This window comes from Mustela putorius, unplaced genomic scaffold, assembly GCF_011764305.1.
Source record: "Mustela putorius furo isolate JIRA1106 unplaced genomic scaffold, ASM1176430v1.1 tig00000682_pilon_pilon_pilon, whole genome shotgun sequence".
Lineage (NCBI taxonomy): Eukaryota > Metazoa > Chordata > Mammalia > Carnivora > Mustelidae > Mustela > Mustela putorius.
Window position 1 is genome coordinate 1,509,303 of NW_025421443.1, and position 17,019 is coordinate 1,526,321.

Consider the following 17,019-nt stretch of genomic DNA (forward strand, 5'->3'; position numbering starts at 1 on the left):
TTTGGCCAGGGTAAGCACAAACAGACAAAGAGAAAGCGGATTCACTCTGCATGAAAAAGGAGAAGAAATGAAGACATTCTGGTGCAGTCCTACTGAGGAGCCTTAAGGGGAAATTTTGAGGACAGCAGGATGATAGGGGGTCAAAAGACAGAAGAAATTTTGGCAAGGAGAAATTCTCTATAACAGCCAAAGAATATGAAGGAAGTCAAATATCCCACCCATGTTATCGGCTGTGCCTTGTCACCTGAAGATCTGCCACAGCCCTCGAATCTGCCGTCACAATCCATACCTTAGTAATCTACCTGGGGAGTGTTGGAGAGGTGAGGAGAAGCACACAAGCTCCCTGCTCAGGGCTCTGCAAAACAGAGAAGAGAAAGCAAGCCTGAGGCAAGCCCCCAGTAGGAAAGAAAGGTCCCCCAACAGGAAACCAGAGCGAAGGATGAATGTGTGAACACCAAGCCCTGAGAATCCACACAGATCTTGAGGAAGAAAAGAATGTGTGTAATTTGTCTTGAAGCAATTCTATTTAAGTCTCAAATAACAGTAATCCCAGCTAACACCGGGCTCCGTGGGTACGAGACAACCTTGATAGACCCAACTTCAGATACTTTGGGAGTCCATGATTGCACATATAGATCTGCCAGGGTCCATTCTTTATTCCTTCTTTTGTCTTGATAACTATTTTTTGGACCTTTCGCATCTTCACCAGTGTTCATTTAACCAATCCTAGGGAGAGATGGGCCAACTCAGAATGATTGATTTTTCTCTTTGTTCCCATCTCTACAAAAGATGAAATTGGATGTCTCAACTGCACGATCATGTGTACACAGCTGAGAATGCTTCTGTGAGAGGGCTGTTTGCTCCTTTCCCGTTACCTCCATGTATTTGGATGTGTGTATGTAGGCTCCTATAGAAATATCACAAGGAACTTAAATGTGTATAGAATTATTTCATTTCCTGGAATGAGTGAATTTATTCTTCAATCTATAAAAGGCCAATAAAACTTTTGCAACTGCTTGTAATATTTCTCAGCTGCAGTTCCAATGTTTTCCCCAAAACCATGTGCTGATTATGGTGGCAAGTGAGCACAGAGTATTGTTACTTCCAGAATAATGACTTCAGAATGATATTATCTGGCCAGTCACCTGCACTGTTTGGGAGTGAGGACTATTCCTTAACTATAATAATCGACTCTTTAGATAAAAAGTTTCCTCCTGGTAGGAAATTCAATTCAGAGAACAGAGTATCTATAATGGAGGATGTCTAATGAGTCATTGGGAACATTAGAGAATGGGCAAGATGTTGTATTTATGTTTAAATGTTTATGTAATGCTCATTGCTAGGGGGAAACTAGCTATTACAGTTTTTGCAATTATCGTGCTGTTTTTCTTTTCCCATCTCCTGGAAAGCTACAAAAAAGGATGATTTGACATTATCCCTGGAATACATTCATGATCCTGCTGCTTCCTTTAGAGTGTTTGGGAAATCAGCAAACCTAACCTGCAACCGAGTTTATTTCAATTTAAACGGGACATGATAACACAAAAGCTACCAGGCTGGTTAGCCATCCTGGTTAGCTTCCCTAAAGTTGCTGACAATTTACCAGCGTGTTGTCTCCTACCCCATTTACTTACTGATGATGCTTATCCTGGCTAACATTTATCATGACACCTCGAGTCATTTCCAATTGAATGCATCTGAGCTGATCATCTGAGTTCCTCTTTGAATTTTATAATAACTCTATTTCTATTTCAAAAATCCAAAGCAGGGCACCTGGGTGGCTCAGTTGGTTAAGCGACTGCCTTCGGCTCGGGTCATGGTCCCAGAGTCCTGGGATCAAGTCCTGTATTGGGCTCCCAGCTCCCTGGGGAGTCTGCTTCTCTCTGACCTTCTTCCCTCTCACACACACTCTCTCTCTCTCAAATAGGTAAATAAAGTCTTAAATAAGAAAGAAAGAAAGAAAGAAAGAAAGAAAGAAAGAAAGAAAGAAAGAAAGAAAAGGTGGTTCAGTCCGTTAAGTGTCTGACTCTTGGTTTTGGTTCAGGTGGTGATCTCAGGGTTGTGGTATCAAGCCCCACGTCAGGCTCTGCACTCAGTGTGAGTCTGCTTGTCCCTGTCCCTCTGCTCTTCACCCCCCAACCCCACTCAAATAAATAAATGCATAAAATCTTTTTAAAAAAATCTAAGATAACAAATTTATACCCTTTGGTACCAACACTTTTAAACAATTTTTTCCTATTTCAGCACCTTTACCATTGGATATATGCACACATTATGAATTTGTTCACATTCATTTTATAGTATATTTTTAATTTAATAATTAGCATGCCCAGATGAGCACACACATGTGCTTGGAATCATTCAAGGTGCTGGGTTTTTTAATTAAAAACAGATCTATACCTAACTTGATGGAATTTACAGTCTAAAAGAGCTCATGTACACATGTCAAAATAGGTACCTTAGTGACAAAGCTATCAGAATTTTTAAGGCATGTCTCTACCTAATAAAGTCATTTTCTCATTACTCCTGGGTAATTTACCTCTTTGCCTCTGCTTTTTTATATTCCCTTGCCTTTTTTCACTTTCATTTATCAGAGAAACATAAAGCAGTAGAAATTAAATATTTCCATTTTAAATAATAATTGGATTTTAGAATAAAAGTAGGAACCTCAGCCTAACATCTAATTTGAATATAAATAAAGTTTTAATAAATTATTGACTAATTTTTTCCATTCTATCTTTGAATCTTTTTGTTAATCATAAAAATTATCTGTCCAAGGACAGATAAAAATACCAAGCATTTCATCCACAACGTTTATCAGAATGAAAGGTGGATGGCGAGATGATGGTGAAGACTCAGACATAAATGTTACAGGTGTGTATAGCACATGGCGTCATCACAAAGCAGGAGTCTCCACCATCACCTGTTTCCTTATCTTTCTCCAAACAAATCAGGCAGTGCAGAATGTGTGGCAAGGGCTTCGCTATTACAAAACAACATTGATTTTGGCTCTGATCGTCTGTCTAGGTAAACTGGAGTCAGGGGCGTGGAAAGTGTTGATGGGCAAGGCAATGCTATTGGGATGTCAGGCAGCACAGCAATGGCAAAAAATAAACCCTCAGAAAAAAATTCTTACCCTCTCAATGTCAGGAGTCTTGGAAAGGAAGGAACACAGAGGCAACCAAGAAATCAGAGTAGTCGTCGTAGCACTGTATCTTTTCTGCACCTTGCTGTATTAACTGAGCCCTTCCTCATGACTGCCAGCATCCAAAAGTAACCAAGGAGCGCATGGAAGCAAGTAGTGGGGAGGGTGGGGAGTGGTCGGGGGTGGCATGGAGAGAAGCTTAGATGAAAGAGAGACACATCGGGGCCCCTGGAGGTGGAGGTGGTAGGACAGAACAAGAAAAGGGTACAAGCTTACTAGGACTAAGATATTTGGAGATCTGACTCCCAGCAGACCTCTGGGCAAAGGTCCAGGCCTGAATTAGGATTTTGTAATAATTTTTAAGAGAAAATGATTTTCCTAAATATCACTAGTTTTTCCTTTAGTCACTTATGCCTGGATCTTATTAAGATTACCAGTCATTCTGCTCACGTTATCTTCCAAGTACAGATGAGAAACTGAAAGGAAGGGTCCATATCACAGCAACTGGGCATTTGAAATAAGAAATTCAAACACAAAACAAGAGCCAAAGCCTATGGGACCCCGGCTAGGAAACTAGGCGACAAGCTGGGGACATCAGAACTCAGACCCTCTGGAAAACTCAGTTGCTCTCACCAGTGCTTAATATGATAGAGCTTGGGGGCACCTGGTGGCTTGGTTGTTTAAGCGTCTGCCTTCCACTCAGGTTATGATCCCAAGGTCCTAGGATCAAGTCCCACATCAGACTCCCTGCTAAGCGGGGAGTCTGCTTCTTCCTCTGCCTCTGCCTGCCTCTCCACCTGCTTGTGTTCTCTCTCAGTCTCTCTCTCTGTTAAATAAATAAAATCTTAATATATACATATGTATGTATATATATTATATTACATATATGTTATACATACATACAAATATATTACATATATATTACATTATATTTAATATATACCTATGTACACACATATATATATGTATCTACACACACGTGTGTGTGTGTGTGTGTGTGTGTGTGTATGCCTAAAGGAGTGTCAGAGTACATCTCATCTCAGCTAAAGACCACGGGAACAATTCAGTTTATCTGTAGCCAAGCCCAACACTAGACCTCCAATTACTCTAATTACTTTCTGCTAATAATAATAATATCCATAATACCTACTGTGTGCCAGGTACTAGCACAACTGTTTTATACATGTTACTTCACTCAATCCTACAACCACTCCCATGATGTAGGTGCGAATTACTATCTGTGTCTTCTCAGGTGAGGCATGTGAGGCTTGGAGTGGATGAGTTATTTGAGCCGTCTCAAAACTTATGAAAGGGCTGAGCTTCCTCCCCAGAGCCCACGCGGTCTCCCGCCCCCAAGGAGCATGTTTATTTCCCTATCATCAGCCTCCCGCTTCCTTCACCCATGGAAACATCTGCAGAGAAGCCCGGCTAGTTCGTGCCTCCCTTAGCTTCATTACGCTTCATTGTGCAGTAAATTACTGAATTCTGCTTAGCGGAATTGTACATAGAAAATATCATCAGAACACAAGGTCTTGAATTTAGTAATGCTGGGTTGTCTCTGTAATTGGGAGAAAAGAGTAACAGCTTGTTTGTCCTCATTCTTTCCAAGATCCTAACTGCTCCTTGAAATGGTTTAAGCAATTTGATGCCTGAGAAGGACTTCATTATCTCCGGTTTCAACTCCTTTAGTTTTGCGTGAAAAAAGAAAAAAAAAGAATTTATAATCACAAAATAACAGGAGGGATGAGAAAGTTGATGTAATCGTAAGCTGAAATTTAACAACTCTGATAAATTACCTAACCAGTCGTTGAACCCCAGAGGCAGAAATGCGTGCAAGGCCTCAGACTAACCATATCACACCCCCTCCCAGTTATGAAAACTCCCATTTATTGAAAAAAACCACCAATCAGCGCTGCCTGCGGTTGGGCGGTTGTCGAATTTCTTGTACTTTTTCCAGTTCTAGGGCAACGAAAATCACCCTCTGCGTGCCTAGGTCAAATAAATGGCATTCTTTTCTGCTGCACAGAACCTGAAGCGGGTGGCCGAGACCTGGATGGATGAATTCGCCGAGTACATTTACCAGCGGCGCCCAGAATACAGGCACCTCTCCACCGGGGACATCTCCGCCCAGAAGGAACTGCGCAAACAGCTCAAGTGCAAGGACTTCAAATGGTTCATGGCTGCGGTAGCCTGGGATGTGCCTAAGTACTACCCTCCAGTGGAGCCCCCGCCGGCGGCCTGGGGGGAGGTGAGGAGAGGCTGCATGAAACCCGCTCTTGCCTCAGCGCGTTCATCTCTCCTGGGCTCAGGTGGCGGGAGGGACCGGCTCCTCTGCCCTAGAGCCCAGTAAGATTAGCGTAAATCACCTCTGATAAATCAATGTCCAGCATTTTTTAGAAATTGCCAGGGGGGCGGGGCGGTGTGGATCGCTCCTGGGTGTCTCAGTCCTCAGTCCGTGAAGTGTCTGCCCTTGGGATGGGGATCATGATCTTGGAGTCCTGGAATCGAGTCCCGTGTGGGGCTCCCAGGGAGCCTGCTTCTTCCTCTCCCTCTCCCTCTGCTCCTCCCGTGCCCCCCCACACCCACCATTTTGGACTCTCTCAAATGAATAAAATCTAAAAGAAAGAAAGAAAGAAAGAAAGAGAAGAGAAGAGAAATTGCCAGGGAGAAACATTCAGTCCTCAGCGTTGATAGTCCCACCCAGACCTGCTATGGATTCTCCAAATGGAACACATCTAGAAAATATTTCTATGTATTTGAGATTAGTGAAATTGCCATAAGAGCTTGCAGAGTATGCAAATAGCTGTTACCCTAGAGTATCAGTAAGTGTGACCTGATCTCCATGATAGAACTCCCCCTCCCCCCGACCTCCATGCATAGCCATGTAGCTATTGGCATATGCATGGATGAGGTAACAGAGTGGCTTGACTATTTTCCTAGCCAGAGCTGCTATGCAGCCTCATGAAGAAATGCTTTTTCATAACACCCACAGCTGTGGCACATGGAGGAGTCATATCGGTTGCTTCAATAGGCACTACCCTTTCCACCTCAGAATGCTGCTTTTCGATTTCACTTCATGACGTAAAATGGAAAGAACTGAATAGCCCCAGTTCCCAAATTTAAAATATCTTATCGTTTTGCATAGAAAGGACTATTGTGCTGGGCGCAGTTCCATTCTGTCCTGTTACTATAGCTTTCTCCTCATAGAAAAGCATAGGCTAAAGCAAGGACTAAAACTGGATAAGATGGATTTATCCTAGCAATTCAGTCTGCGTTTAACGGGAGGCCATGAGGGGAAATTGCAGCCTGGGTGGGAAGCTAGCACTGTCCTCGTTCTCAAGGCTTTCAGAAGCCAGGAGGTAACAGTGGTGCCTCGAGGGGGATCCTTTTCATCATTGTCTTTGGTTTTGTGGTGTGGGGGGACAACATGCCTTAGCCTGGTTGGTGTCTGGTCTGTAGCCTGGCAAAGCTGTGAATAAAGGTTGTCTCAGGGCGTAGCAGCAGTGACCAGAAGACGGAGGCAGCGTAATTGGGTGAGTGGTCCCAGCCCTCCTTGGAAGGTGTTCCATGCGCACTGCCTGTTTTGCCAAAAGGGTCCAAAAGGATCTCCTCTACCTGGGCCTGGGATACCTGAGGCATAAAGGAGAGCGTCAAGGTCAAGAACATCACTGCACGTTTCATTGCCCAATGTTTTTGAATGTGCATGGGGTCCTAATACGGGCTGCTCAAGCCAGTTAGCAATCTGATCTGATACTTTGCGTCTTGAACATTTCATTAAAGTTTCCCTGGAATATTAGTCATATTAGTCTGCTCCCCTTAGTTTGAGGTATCTACCGCAGACTTCATTTCTAGTGGAAATGTAAAGTAGACCCCACGAAGAGCTTTCCTAGTTAGTCTAACGCATGGTATGACACAGGAATTTGTTGTTCAATAAGCAGGAGAGTGCCTTTGGGAGGTGTTTTTGGTTCAGGTTCTGTCTGCCACCTGTTGTCATTTAAATGTAGTCCTGATTTAGGGACTCAGAAATATTCTTAAAGACCTCACAACATCACTGCCTGATCCGCAGCTAGTGAAAAATCTCGTCAAGCTTTTCTCCATCTTATGTGAAAACATATATTGGTTCCTATGTGGTTACTACTTCCAACTGCAACAGGTCACATTTTCCCTTCGAACCTGACTAAAGCACAGCCTGTATTTGTAAAGCACCTGGCTTGGAAACAAACTCAAAGATTCCACCGATTTTCTGAGAAAAAGACACAATGGCCCAAGAAAAGTCAAAATAACCATCTGAAGGCCAGGTCAGCTATGCCAGCAGGTTGTTATTTGACTATCTTACACCTTTATGTAGCTTTCCAGGCCCACGGGAACATTTGCATTCATCATTTATGATCTACACAATCAGACATTGAGAAGATCAGGGTTTTTGTTTTGTTGCTATTGTTTTTTTAACACAATGGCAAATTTCTTTCCCCAAAGCTTCAGCACAGCAAGCAAAAAAAAAGGTCATATCTAGGTTTCAGGAAAGAAGAAAATGGGGGGGTGGTGTCTGGGTGGCTCAGTGGGTTAAGCCTCTGCCTTTTCAGCTCGGGTCATGATCTCAGGGTCCTGGGATCGAGCCCCGTGTCAGGCTCTCTGCTCGGCAGGGAGCCTGCTTCCCTCTCTCTCTCTGCCTGCCTCTCTGCCTACTTGTCATCTCTGTCTATCAAATAAATAAATGAAATCTTTAAAAAAAAAAGAAGAAGAAGAAGAAGAAAAAAAAAAGAAGAAGAAGAAGAAAACGGGGCTACAGTTCAAAGGCCAGTGGCGTTCGGTTGCATTTGTTCAATGAAGGTGTGGTCCACCGCAAGAATGAAAACTAGAAGACTGGAGGAAGACAAAAAGAAAGGAAAACCACAAGTGACAGAGTTTGGACTGGTAAATAGCTGTGAAAAAGACCTATTTTCTAACCCGAGTAGATCCTTGAGAGTAGAAATAGTACCTGTACATTTAATCCAGGAGGCAAGAGAAGTGCTGAAATGCAGCTTGATCTAAAGGAAATCATGAAAAAGAGAACTATTTCCAACTATCCATGAGGCAATAGCAACCTACTTCTTAACAGTGGATAAAAATGACTAAATGTGAAGAATATTTCTATGGATCATTTTATCTTGGAAAAGAGCTCTTTTGAAGTGATCACTCTGATGTTTTCCTTTTCCCTTGGAGAGGGCTTTTTAAAAAAAAAAATTTTTAATATTTTGGAATAATTTTAAATTTGCAGAAGAGTTGCAAAGGATGGTACCCAAAGTTTACCTCAGTTCTTCCGATGTTAACCTCTGAAGGTTTGCCACATTGACCGCATCTCATTTAAACTAAGTAATTAACATCAGTACGCTGCTATTAACTAAACTACAGATTTTAGCCAGATTTCACCTGTTTTTTTCACTCATGTCCCTTTTCTGTTCCAGGACCCAAACCAGTATATGAGAGGGTTGTTTAAATTTCCTATAAACTTTAAATTAATTGTTAGAATGGGCAAATCTCCTAAATAAATGTAAAAAGGTCAATTGCTATTTTTGTAAGAAAGGGAAAAGGGAAAAGCAGACTCTGTGGCTCTTTGAAAGCGGTTCTAGAAAGGAACCACAAACCTCCAGCAATGTAAACACAAGAATCCTTTATGGGAGATCCGTGCCCAAAGCAGGATAACTGGCTGTTTTATGCACTTGTACTTGGAACGGTTTCCACCTGCTGTCGTGCGCCAGCCTGATTCTGGGTAAACAATGAAGTGCTTAGGCAATTTTTGGCGCTGGTTGTTAGAACCCACCTTGTAAAGGATACGGTACAGGCCATAAATAGCCTATAAACTGCTACTCGTTTCCTTGACAAGTTTGGCTGGATTATTGCATTTATCTGCTAACTCGTCTCTCTGCATCTGCCCTCCCTCCCTTTTGCTTGTTCTCAACAGAGTCCACTAAAAATGGAAGATCTGGCCACTCCTCCATGGTAGAGATGGCTACCATCTCTGTTGGGGTAAAATTCAAAGTCCTTCTGCATGCCCTGAATGATCTGACCGTTGTTGCATCCCTCTCACCTTTTATCTTACTACTCACCCCCTGGGCTCTTCTTCTCTAGGGACAATGGCCTCATCACCTTTCCTCAAACAGGCCAGGCAAAATCCCACCCCACGGCTTTTGCACTTGCTCCTCCTACTTAAAGTCCTCCCGCCCCAGGAATCCTATGGCTCCTTTCTTCTGATCCTTCCTCAAAGGATCTGTTTTCTTCCGATCCTTCCTCAAAAAAAATTAATCTTCTCAATAAAGCCTTCACTGTTCATCCCACTGGGGGCAACAGTCCACACACACACACACGTCCACTTAGATTTATACATTCCCAATCCCCTTCCCTGCTTCATTTTTCTCCTCAGCATCCATCACTCTATTACAAGTTTTATAATGCATTCATTTATCATGTTTCTCATCTATTTCTCACACTAGGAAGAAAGATTCATGACACAGAGATTTTGTTGAATTGTGGAGTTACTACCACTCTTCGGCAGTTAAAAAGAGTGTTTGGCATAGAGTATGCGTATAATAAATATTCACTAATCGAATGAATGATGAATGAACGGAGGATTTGGGCTCCCTGTTGTCCCCCTTGCCACTCACTGCTCTGCCCAGAACCTCCATGGGGCACACAGAATCCTCACTCTGCTCCCCCACACGGAGGAAGAGCCTCGGTGCCTTCCCTTGTTGGCCGTTCATCATGCACCACTTTGAAAGCTCGGCCAGGAAGAGTTTGAGGTCGACTCTCAGGGAACCCATCTTGATGTACTCTCAGGTCTACAGTCCCCATGATAGTCAAGCAAGATACTCAATGTTCTCTTCTGATACCTTCAGGAGAAAAAGGGAAAAAATCCAAAAGTGAGAATCCTCTGTTCTGGCAATTTCCAAACTCTCCCTGCCAGCTTCTTACTTAAAGGCAAGAGGAGATTAAAGTCACATCTGACAGAGCAGTGCTCTCCAGGGTAGAAGTCACTCCATCCTGCGGGAGTGACTCCCTCAGCGAGTGGCCAGACCAGGCGGAGTGGTGGGTGGCGTGCGGCCCAGGGGACAGAAACAGGGTTTTGAGCCGTGTCCTAAGTCGAGCATCCTTTTGTGCCATTCAGATAGAAGCCGTGTGCTTTTCCACACGGCTGTGCTGGATAGGGTAAGAGCAAGTTTAAAGTGAAAAACTATTCTTAAACCAGGCACATATGGAGTGCCTTTTTTGTGTCAAGATACTAAATGAAAGAAGCAGAATTTCCTATTATTTTTCTCTTTCTTACCCCTTCCCCTCCTTAGAATTCATGAATTTGCTAAAGACATTTATAGTACTCCTTTAGAGTCCAAAAAGCAGAGTTCTGCAGAATCCCAAATATCATGTGTAAGAGGGAATAAAAGATGTAAAACAGACAAACGTGCCTTTCCCAACCGGGGCCAGATACGCCTTTGAGATGTGTCTGCTTTCTGTCCTCAATGTGCCAATCTGGGCGCATCCGTCTGTCTTCTTGCAGTGGTGCAAAACTTTTTTTAAATCTTTATTTTAAAAATTCATCTCAGCGCCGAACTGCTTCGGCTGCTATTTAAATTCCTTCCTCGACATTAATGTCACCGGGAATTGCGGAACGTTGGCAGAGACCGGCGCCTTCGAGAACTCCGGTTCCCCTCCTCTGTTGCAGGGGCACTTGACTTCTTTTAAATTGCTTTCTTCCTCTTTCTTCTAACATTCTCACCTACAGGCTTTTCAGATTTCTCCCTATCAGCTTATGTGAAAGGAAGTTTGGCCTTAGGCTCGGTGTTATCTGAAGGACCATCTGAGGATGTGATGGTGTCACTTTCAAACCGATTCTTGTGTAAATGCTGCCCCGTATCATGCAGAGGTCAAAGCCAGCACTTCTGGCACAATGAGGGAGGCTTTCTTGTGTCCCCTTGGGAGCGCTGAGGACGGTTTTCCCGCCTCCCCCTGCAACCCAGTCTTGCAAGCGGGAAAGCTGCAGGGAAGGGTTGTCCTGCCACTCCCTTGGCAACCGTGCGGGGACTGGCCCTGCCATTCAGCTGCTATCTGTTGAAACCAGATCATTAAATTAAGCAGTCATTCAGAGCTCATTTGTCATTCTCTAAGTGTATTAGAGTTGACTTGATCTGTCATTTATTTTCCCAGGCAGTGGCAATGCCGGTACAATCTGCTGATTCGTTTCTCTGGAGCTCAACACGGAGGTTGAAAGAAACGTAAGAACACGTAAAGAAACGCATCATATTTTCAGATCTTACTGTGTGTTTTCTAAGTTCTCAACGGTTGAGACAGTTGAAGGCAAACTTGAAGTGTCTTATGATAAAATGTATTTTAGTTCCATATTCCCAGCTGAGTAAAACTGGACATCTTGGTGGAACACATGGGTGGCTTATTTGGTTAAGTGTCTGCCTTTGGCTCAGGTTGTGATCCTAGGGTGCTAGGATGGAGTCCCAGTCCCTGCACAGTGGGAGCCTGCTTCTCTTTCCACCTGCCACTCCCCCTGCTTGTGCTCTCTCTGTCTCTCTCACTCTCTCTCTCTCTGACAAATAAATAAAATCTTCGAAGGAAAAAAAAAATTGCACATCTTAGTGCCATAACAGTGACAATTTGGCCCAACTTTAATGGAATCAGAGGTGTTTCAGAGCTAACGGATTTTTTTTTTCTTCTCACATAAATATACCAAGCAAAACGTTCTGTCTTTTCTATTTTGTTCCTCCTTAAAATATATGTATTCATACTGATACATGTTTTACACACATAAACATATGCCTTTGGGGGTTCACATGACAGGAGTAAAAGAAACTTTAAGCTTATGTTAGCTTAATTATTAATTCATCTTAATCTCCAAGGACGATTGGTACCTTTCTAATTCCAAGAATGACATAAAATTAATAGAATTTGAGGCTCACTCAGTTATCATAGCAAGATTTCCAATGCAGGCCTCAGGAATTGGCATAACTAGAAAAAATCCACTATCATCTTTCTAGTCACGGACAAAGGCAGAGCTCTCTCCTACCTCATTCTTGAACCAAGTGCACAGCTGGCTTAGAGCTGAGTGGCCTCCGCAGCAGCTGACAGCCTTAAAAACCTGGTGACCATCCACAGGCTTGGGTTGGGCACAGGAATGAGCACCACAAAAAATGAGGACAATTCTTGGGGTCTTGGAATAAAAGTGGAAAAAAGTGGAGGTCAATTCTAAGTGATCCAGACTGATGCCAGAATACATTCTGGAGCTCAGAATTTGGTTTTATTCATTCGCAGACAGGCAGTAGTTAAGAATATGAGCCAATATTTCCCCAGGGGTCCTGACAATGTGCTCTTAGCGGTTGGTCTTGGCTGGCCTCGCCTGGTCCCAAATTCTGAGAGGTACAGAGAGTGCACTGCTTAAAAGTGAGTAGTCCCTTACATTCACAACAGAAATATCTTTATCCACCTTAATGGCATTGTTCAGTCTTAGATTTTGGGAGCAGCCTATCTTGGGTTGGGTGATCTGAAGATAAAGGCTCCTGTGCTTTCATCCTGCTTCTGTAGCTAAATACTTTCTCCATGTTTTATTTTCTCACAATTATCTCTTTACATTTTTTTGATCTGCTTGAGTTATCTTTCGTCCTATTAATATTGAGTTTCCAGGATTGACTTTGACCAGCTTAGATTTCCAAAATCTGTTTCCGTCTAATCAACAACCCTGTAATATTTGTCTAAACCACTTCTCACCTCAGATCTTTCCCTTATTGTGGAGATGTGAGTAACTTTTTCTGTAGAGCTTCTGTTGTCCATGATCCCTACTCATTGATCAATTTCTGGATAAGATGTCCTATTCTTTTTTTTTTTTTAAGATTTTATTTATTTATTTGACAGACAGAGATCACAAGGAGGCAGAGAGGCAGGCAGAAAGAGGAAGGGAAGCAGGCTCCATGCCTAGCAGAGAACCCGATGTGGGGCTCGATCCCAGGACCCTGGGATCATGACCTGAGCCAAAGGCAGAGGTTTTAACGCACTGAGTCACCCAGGCACCCCAGATGTCCTATTCCTTAGGCTCCTTGGGAAGAGAGACTAACATAAAAAGTTAATTTCAGAAGGAGCTTAACTTACTAGCCCAATCCCTAAAACAGGAAGGACAAATCAGTTTTTTCCAGTCTTGTTTTAGACCCAAGTCATTCAGAACTAACTACACATATCCGGGCTCTTTGCCTATGTTTTTTTGCCAGTATTGCCTACAAGTTTGCAGCAAACAGTTTTGTTCCACATCCTAACATTCAAATACTGCCATTCTATTGGAAATAATGAAAACCCACAAGGTGTGATGCCAGAAATTAAAAGCTAAATTTTCTACAATATTCTTGCTTTAAGATATACTATTTCCAATGCTAAACACACAGCAGCAGCATGGTTTTATTTAATCACAAAAACCAGACAGAACATTTAGGATGGCAAAGAAAAAACACAATACGGCTATCACCTTACATAAAACTGGGGAAGTAACTGCAGGATATGGGTGAGTGTAACCTGAGCAGCAGACAGCTGCAGGTCTTGTGTGGGATCGGCAGAGGTGTGGAGCTGGTAATAAAGAAAAAAGACAGTACTGACAGTTCTAGAAGCTGCAAATTAAAAATCAACAAATATTCATTCCCAGAAAAAGACAATCTTTTACAGGACAGAAATAAAGCAATCAACTCTGCAAATTACCAGTAAAATTCCAAAACATTCTCACAGGTTCCAAGCTGAGGACAAGCACAAAAAGATGATGAGAAACAAGAAAGGGGCCATGGGAATGACCATGCTGAAGCCCACACCTATCTCAGAAACTCTCCAAAATGCTCTCTTTTTGGAAGGATGGAGACTCATTCTTCTCCTTTCTGTTGCCCACACCTGCCCTCATGGGAAAAAGAAAAAGAAAAAGAAAAAAGAAAAAACCTGCTGATGATCTAATCCAAAATGAAACACTGCGGATGCTGGGGAGACAAAAGCTTCTAACAGAAGAGAAGGAAGTGTCTGAGGTCGATCTCAGAAAGTCCTGAACAACAAACACAGTTAAAGGGGACAAGGCTGCTTTGCAAGGAAAGGCCCTTGGAACTCTAGACAACACGGGAGTCAGAGGCAGGAAGCTGTTGTAAATCTGACTTAGCTCTGAGAGACAGAGAGGCTATAGTTTGTAATACATCAGAGTAACAAAGAGAAAAGAGCCCAACAGAGGAACTTTCTTCTACTAGCCCAAGAAAACGAGTTTATTTATAGATAGAAAATAAAAGCAGATTACAATAAAACCCCACACAGAGATGTTCGACAGGGATAAAGATAAAAATGAACCCAATAAAGTTCCAACAGAGAATGAAAACATACTACAAATGTAGCCACAAAAACGAGGAAAAATGCAACATAAGATTCAAAGTGGACTAAAGGAATCGTAAAAACAATCAAAGCTTGAAGGAACTATCCACATCAGAATTAGAACAGCTCAGAAAGGATATGGCCAAGAGGATAGGAAGCATGATGATGTGGAAAGAGAGTTGAAAAAAAGAGTTTCTTAGAAATGAAGGCTAAATTGGAGGAACAGAGTGGCAAGTAGACCCCATGGAAAGCACAGTAAGAGAAACTGAGGTTAGAAGAGAGAAGAATGAAATTAACAAAGTGAAAGAAGAAAAAAGAAACAAAAGGACTCAACCAAAGAGCTGGGATGACAAAGATGCAGAGGAGATGTAACAGGAATTCACAAAAAGAACCTCCTCCCAGAATGAAAGACAACAAACACATAAAACTGTAACTCAAGAAAATCTTCATAAAATAAAATATTTGAACCTCAATACTGAGACATTTCTAGTGAAATCATTGTATTTTTTAAATGAAAAAAAGCAATTTTACGCATCAAAGCAAAAAAAAAAAAAAAACCTAACTAAAACTTTGAAGCACAAACATTTTGTACCAGAAAACAATGAACAACATTGTAAAGATGCTCCAGAAGATAAAATATGAGCCAAAGATCTTTTTTAAGATTTTATTTATTTATTTGAGAAAGAGAAAGAGAGAGACAAAGCATGAGCCTGTGGGGGTGGGTAGAGGGAGAGGAAAAAGCAGGCTCCCGCTGAATGCAGAGCTCCTGTGGGGCTCGATCCCAGGACCCCAAGATCATGAGACCTGAGCCGAAGGCAGATGCTTAGCCAACTGAGCCACCCAGGTGTCTTAGAGCCAAAGATTTTATATCCAGACAAATTATGCCTCAAGTATGGAGGCCATCAAAAAATGGTTATAAACACTGAATATAAACATGCGTTATTTTTCCCAAGAGTCTTTCTGAGAAACATACTGGAGAATGAGAATCAGAAAAGTAAGGGATCCTGGGTGGCTCAGTGGGTTAAGTGACCACATCTTGATTTTGGCTCAGGTCATGACCTCAGGGTCTCTCTCTCCCCCTCTCCCTCTGCCCAACCCCCAACATGCATGGCTGCTCACTCTCTCTCAAATAAATAAGTAAATAAATAAATAAATAAATAAAAGTATTAAAAAAGAAACCAAGAGATGTCAAAAGGTTGACCTAAAGTCTGGTAGAAACTGGCTATAAGGATAGAAGAATATGCAAATTTTATAAGCTCTGACAATGCAGAAATAATACAACTAACAAATAGAGAAAGTAAGTGGGAGCTGAATGAGTTCACTGATTGTCCCAAAGGCATTATCTAGAGTTAAAAGAATATCACCTATGTTTATACACTGAAGAAGAGGGAAGAAAAGGAGAAAAGATTATTACTAACTGGTATTGTTTAGAAAAAAATTAGACATTATCTTTTAAAAAATGGAATCATCAAATATTATATATAATATTAATGTAAATAGTAGAACAAAAAAATACAGATTATATTAAATACCAAAGATTACAAAGAGAAAAGAAAATGGATCACATAGTGATCGTGTGGATACAGTAAATATATAACAAATCAATATGTCAGAGCTGTCACAAATATGTAATTAGTATATAGAAATACACTAAAAGGAAAAATTCTATATTGACCATTAAAGCAAATCTGTCTGCTGAGACATACCTAAACCAAAATTTTACAGAGTGATTAGAGATTAAAGAATACAATAGAAGGGACACCTTGGTGGCTCAGTTGGTTAAGTGGCTGCCTTCAGCTCGGGTCATGATCCCAGCATCCTGGGATCGAGTCCCACATTGGGCTCCTTGCTCTGCAGGGAGCCTACTTCTCCCTCTGCTCTGCCTGCCACTCTGCCTGTGCTCGTGCTCTCTCTCTCTCTCTCTCTGACAAATAAATAAAGTCTTTAAAAAAAAAAAAAGAAGAAGAATACAATAGAAATACCAGACAAAGCAAGTTATAAGGAAGCAGAAGTTGAGGGGTGCCTAGGTGGCTCAGTTGTTAAGTCTACCTTTTGCTCAGGTCATGACCCCAGGGTCCTGGGATCGAGCCCTGCTCAGCGGGAAGCCTGCTTCTCCCTCTCCCACTTCCCCCTCCCCACTTGTGTTCTCTCTCTCGCCTTGTCTCTCTCCGTCAAATAAATAAATAAATAACCTTTAAAAAAAAAAATGGAGCAGAAGTAGGAATTTTAATTTGAAACAGGGTAGGATAGGGGAGAAAAAAAGTTAAAAAGTTAAGAGACCAAAAAAGATAATACCAGAAACCACAATCTATAGAAAAACAGCTTTTGTAAGGGTAGAAACTACTTGGAAATGCAAGGATAAACAGACAGAAACATACCAATAATAGGACAGCTTAACTCTGTAATAGATGAGCCAAAATGAATAAGGATCTATATAATCTAATTATATAAATCTCTAGATCTGTTTAACTCTGAACCGCTTTTAATTTACCTCCCTTTCAAATACACAAATTTAAAAG

At 41.9% G+C, this 17,019-nt stretch overlaps 1 protein-coding gene across 1 annotated transcript in view; it reads left to right on the forward strand.

Moving 5' to 3' along the window:
- Window positions 1-17,019, forward strand: part of GALNTL6 (polypeptide N-acetylgalactosaminyltransferase like 6) — a 1,243,223-nt gene that overhangs the window by 1,172,455 nt on the left and 53,749 nt on the right. The window contains exon 10 of the mRNA XM_004766106.2: window positions 5,172-5,393. Within this exon, the coding sequence (XP_004766163.1) occupies window positions 5,172-5,393 (222 nt within the window). The remainder of the gene's footprint in view (window positions 1-5,171; window positions 5,394-17,019) is intronic.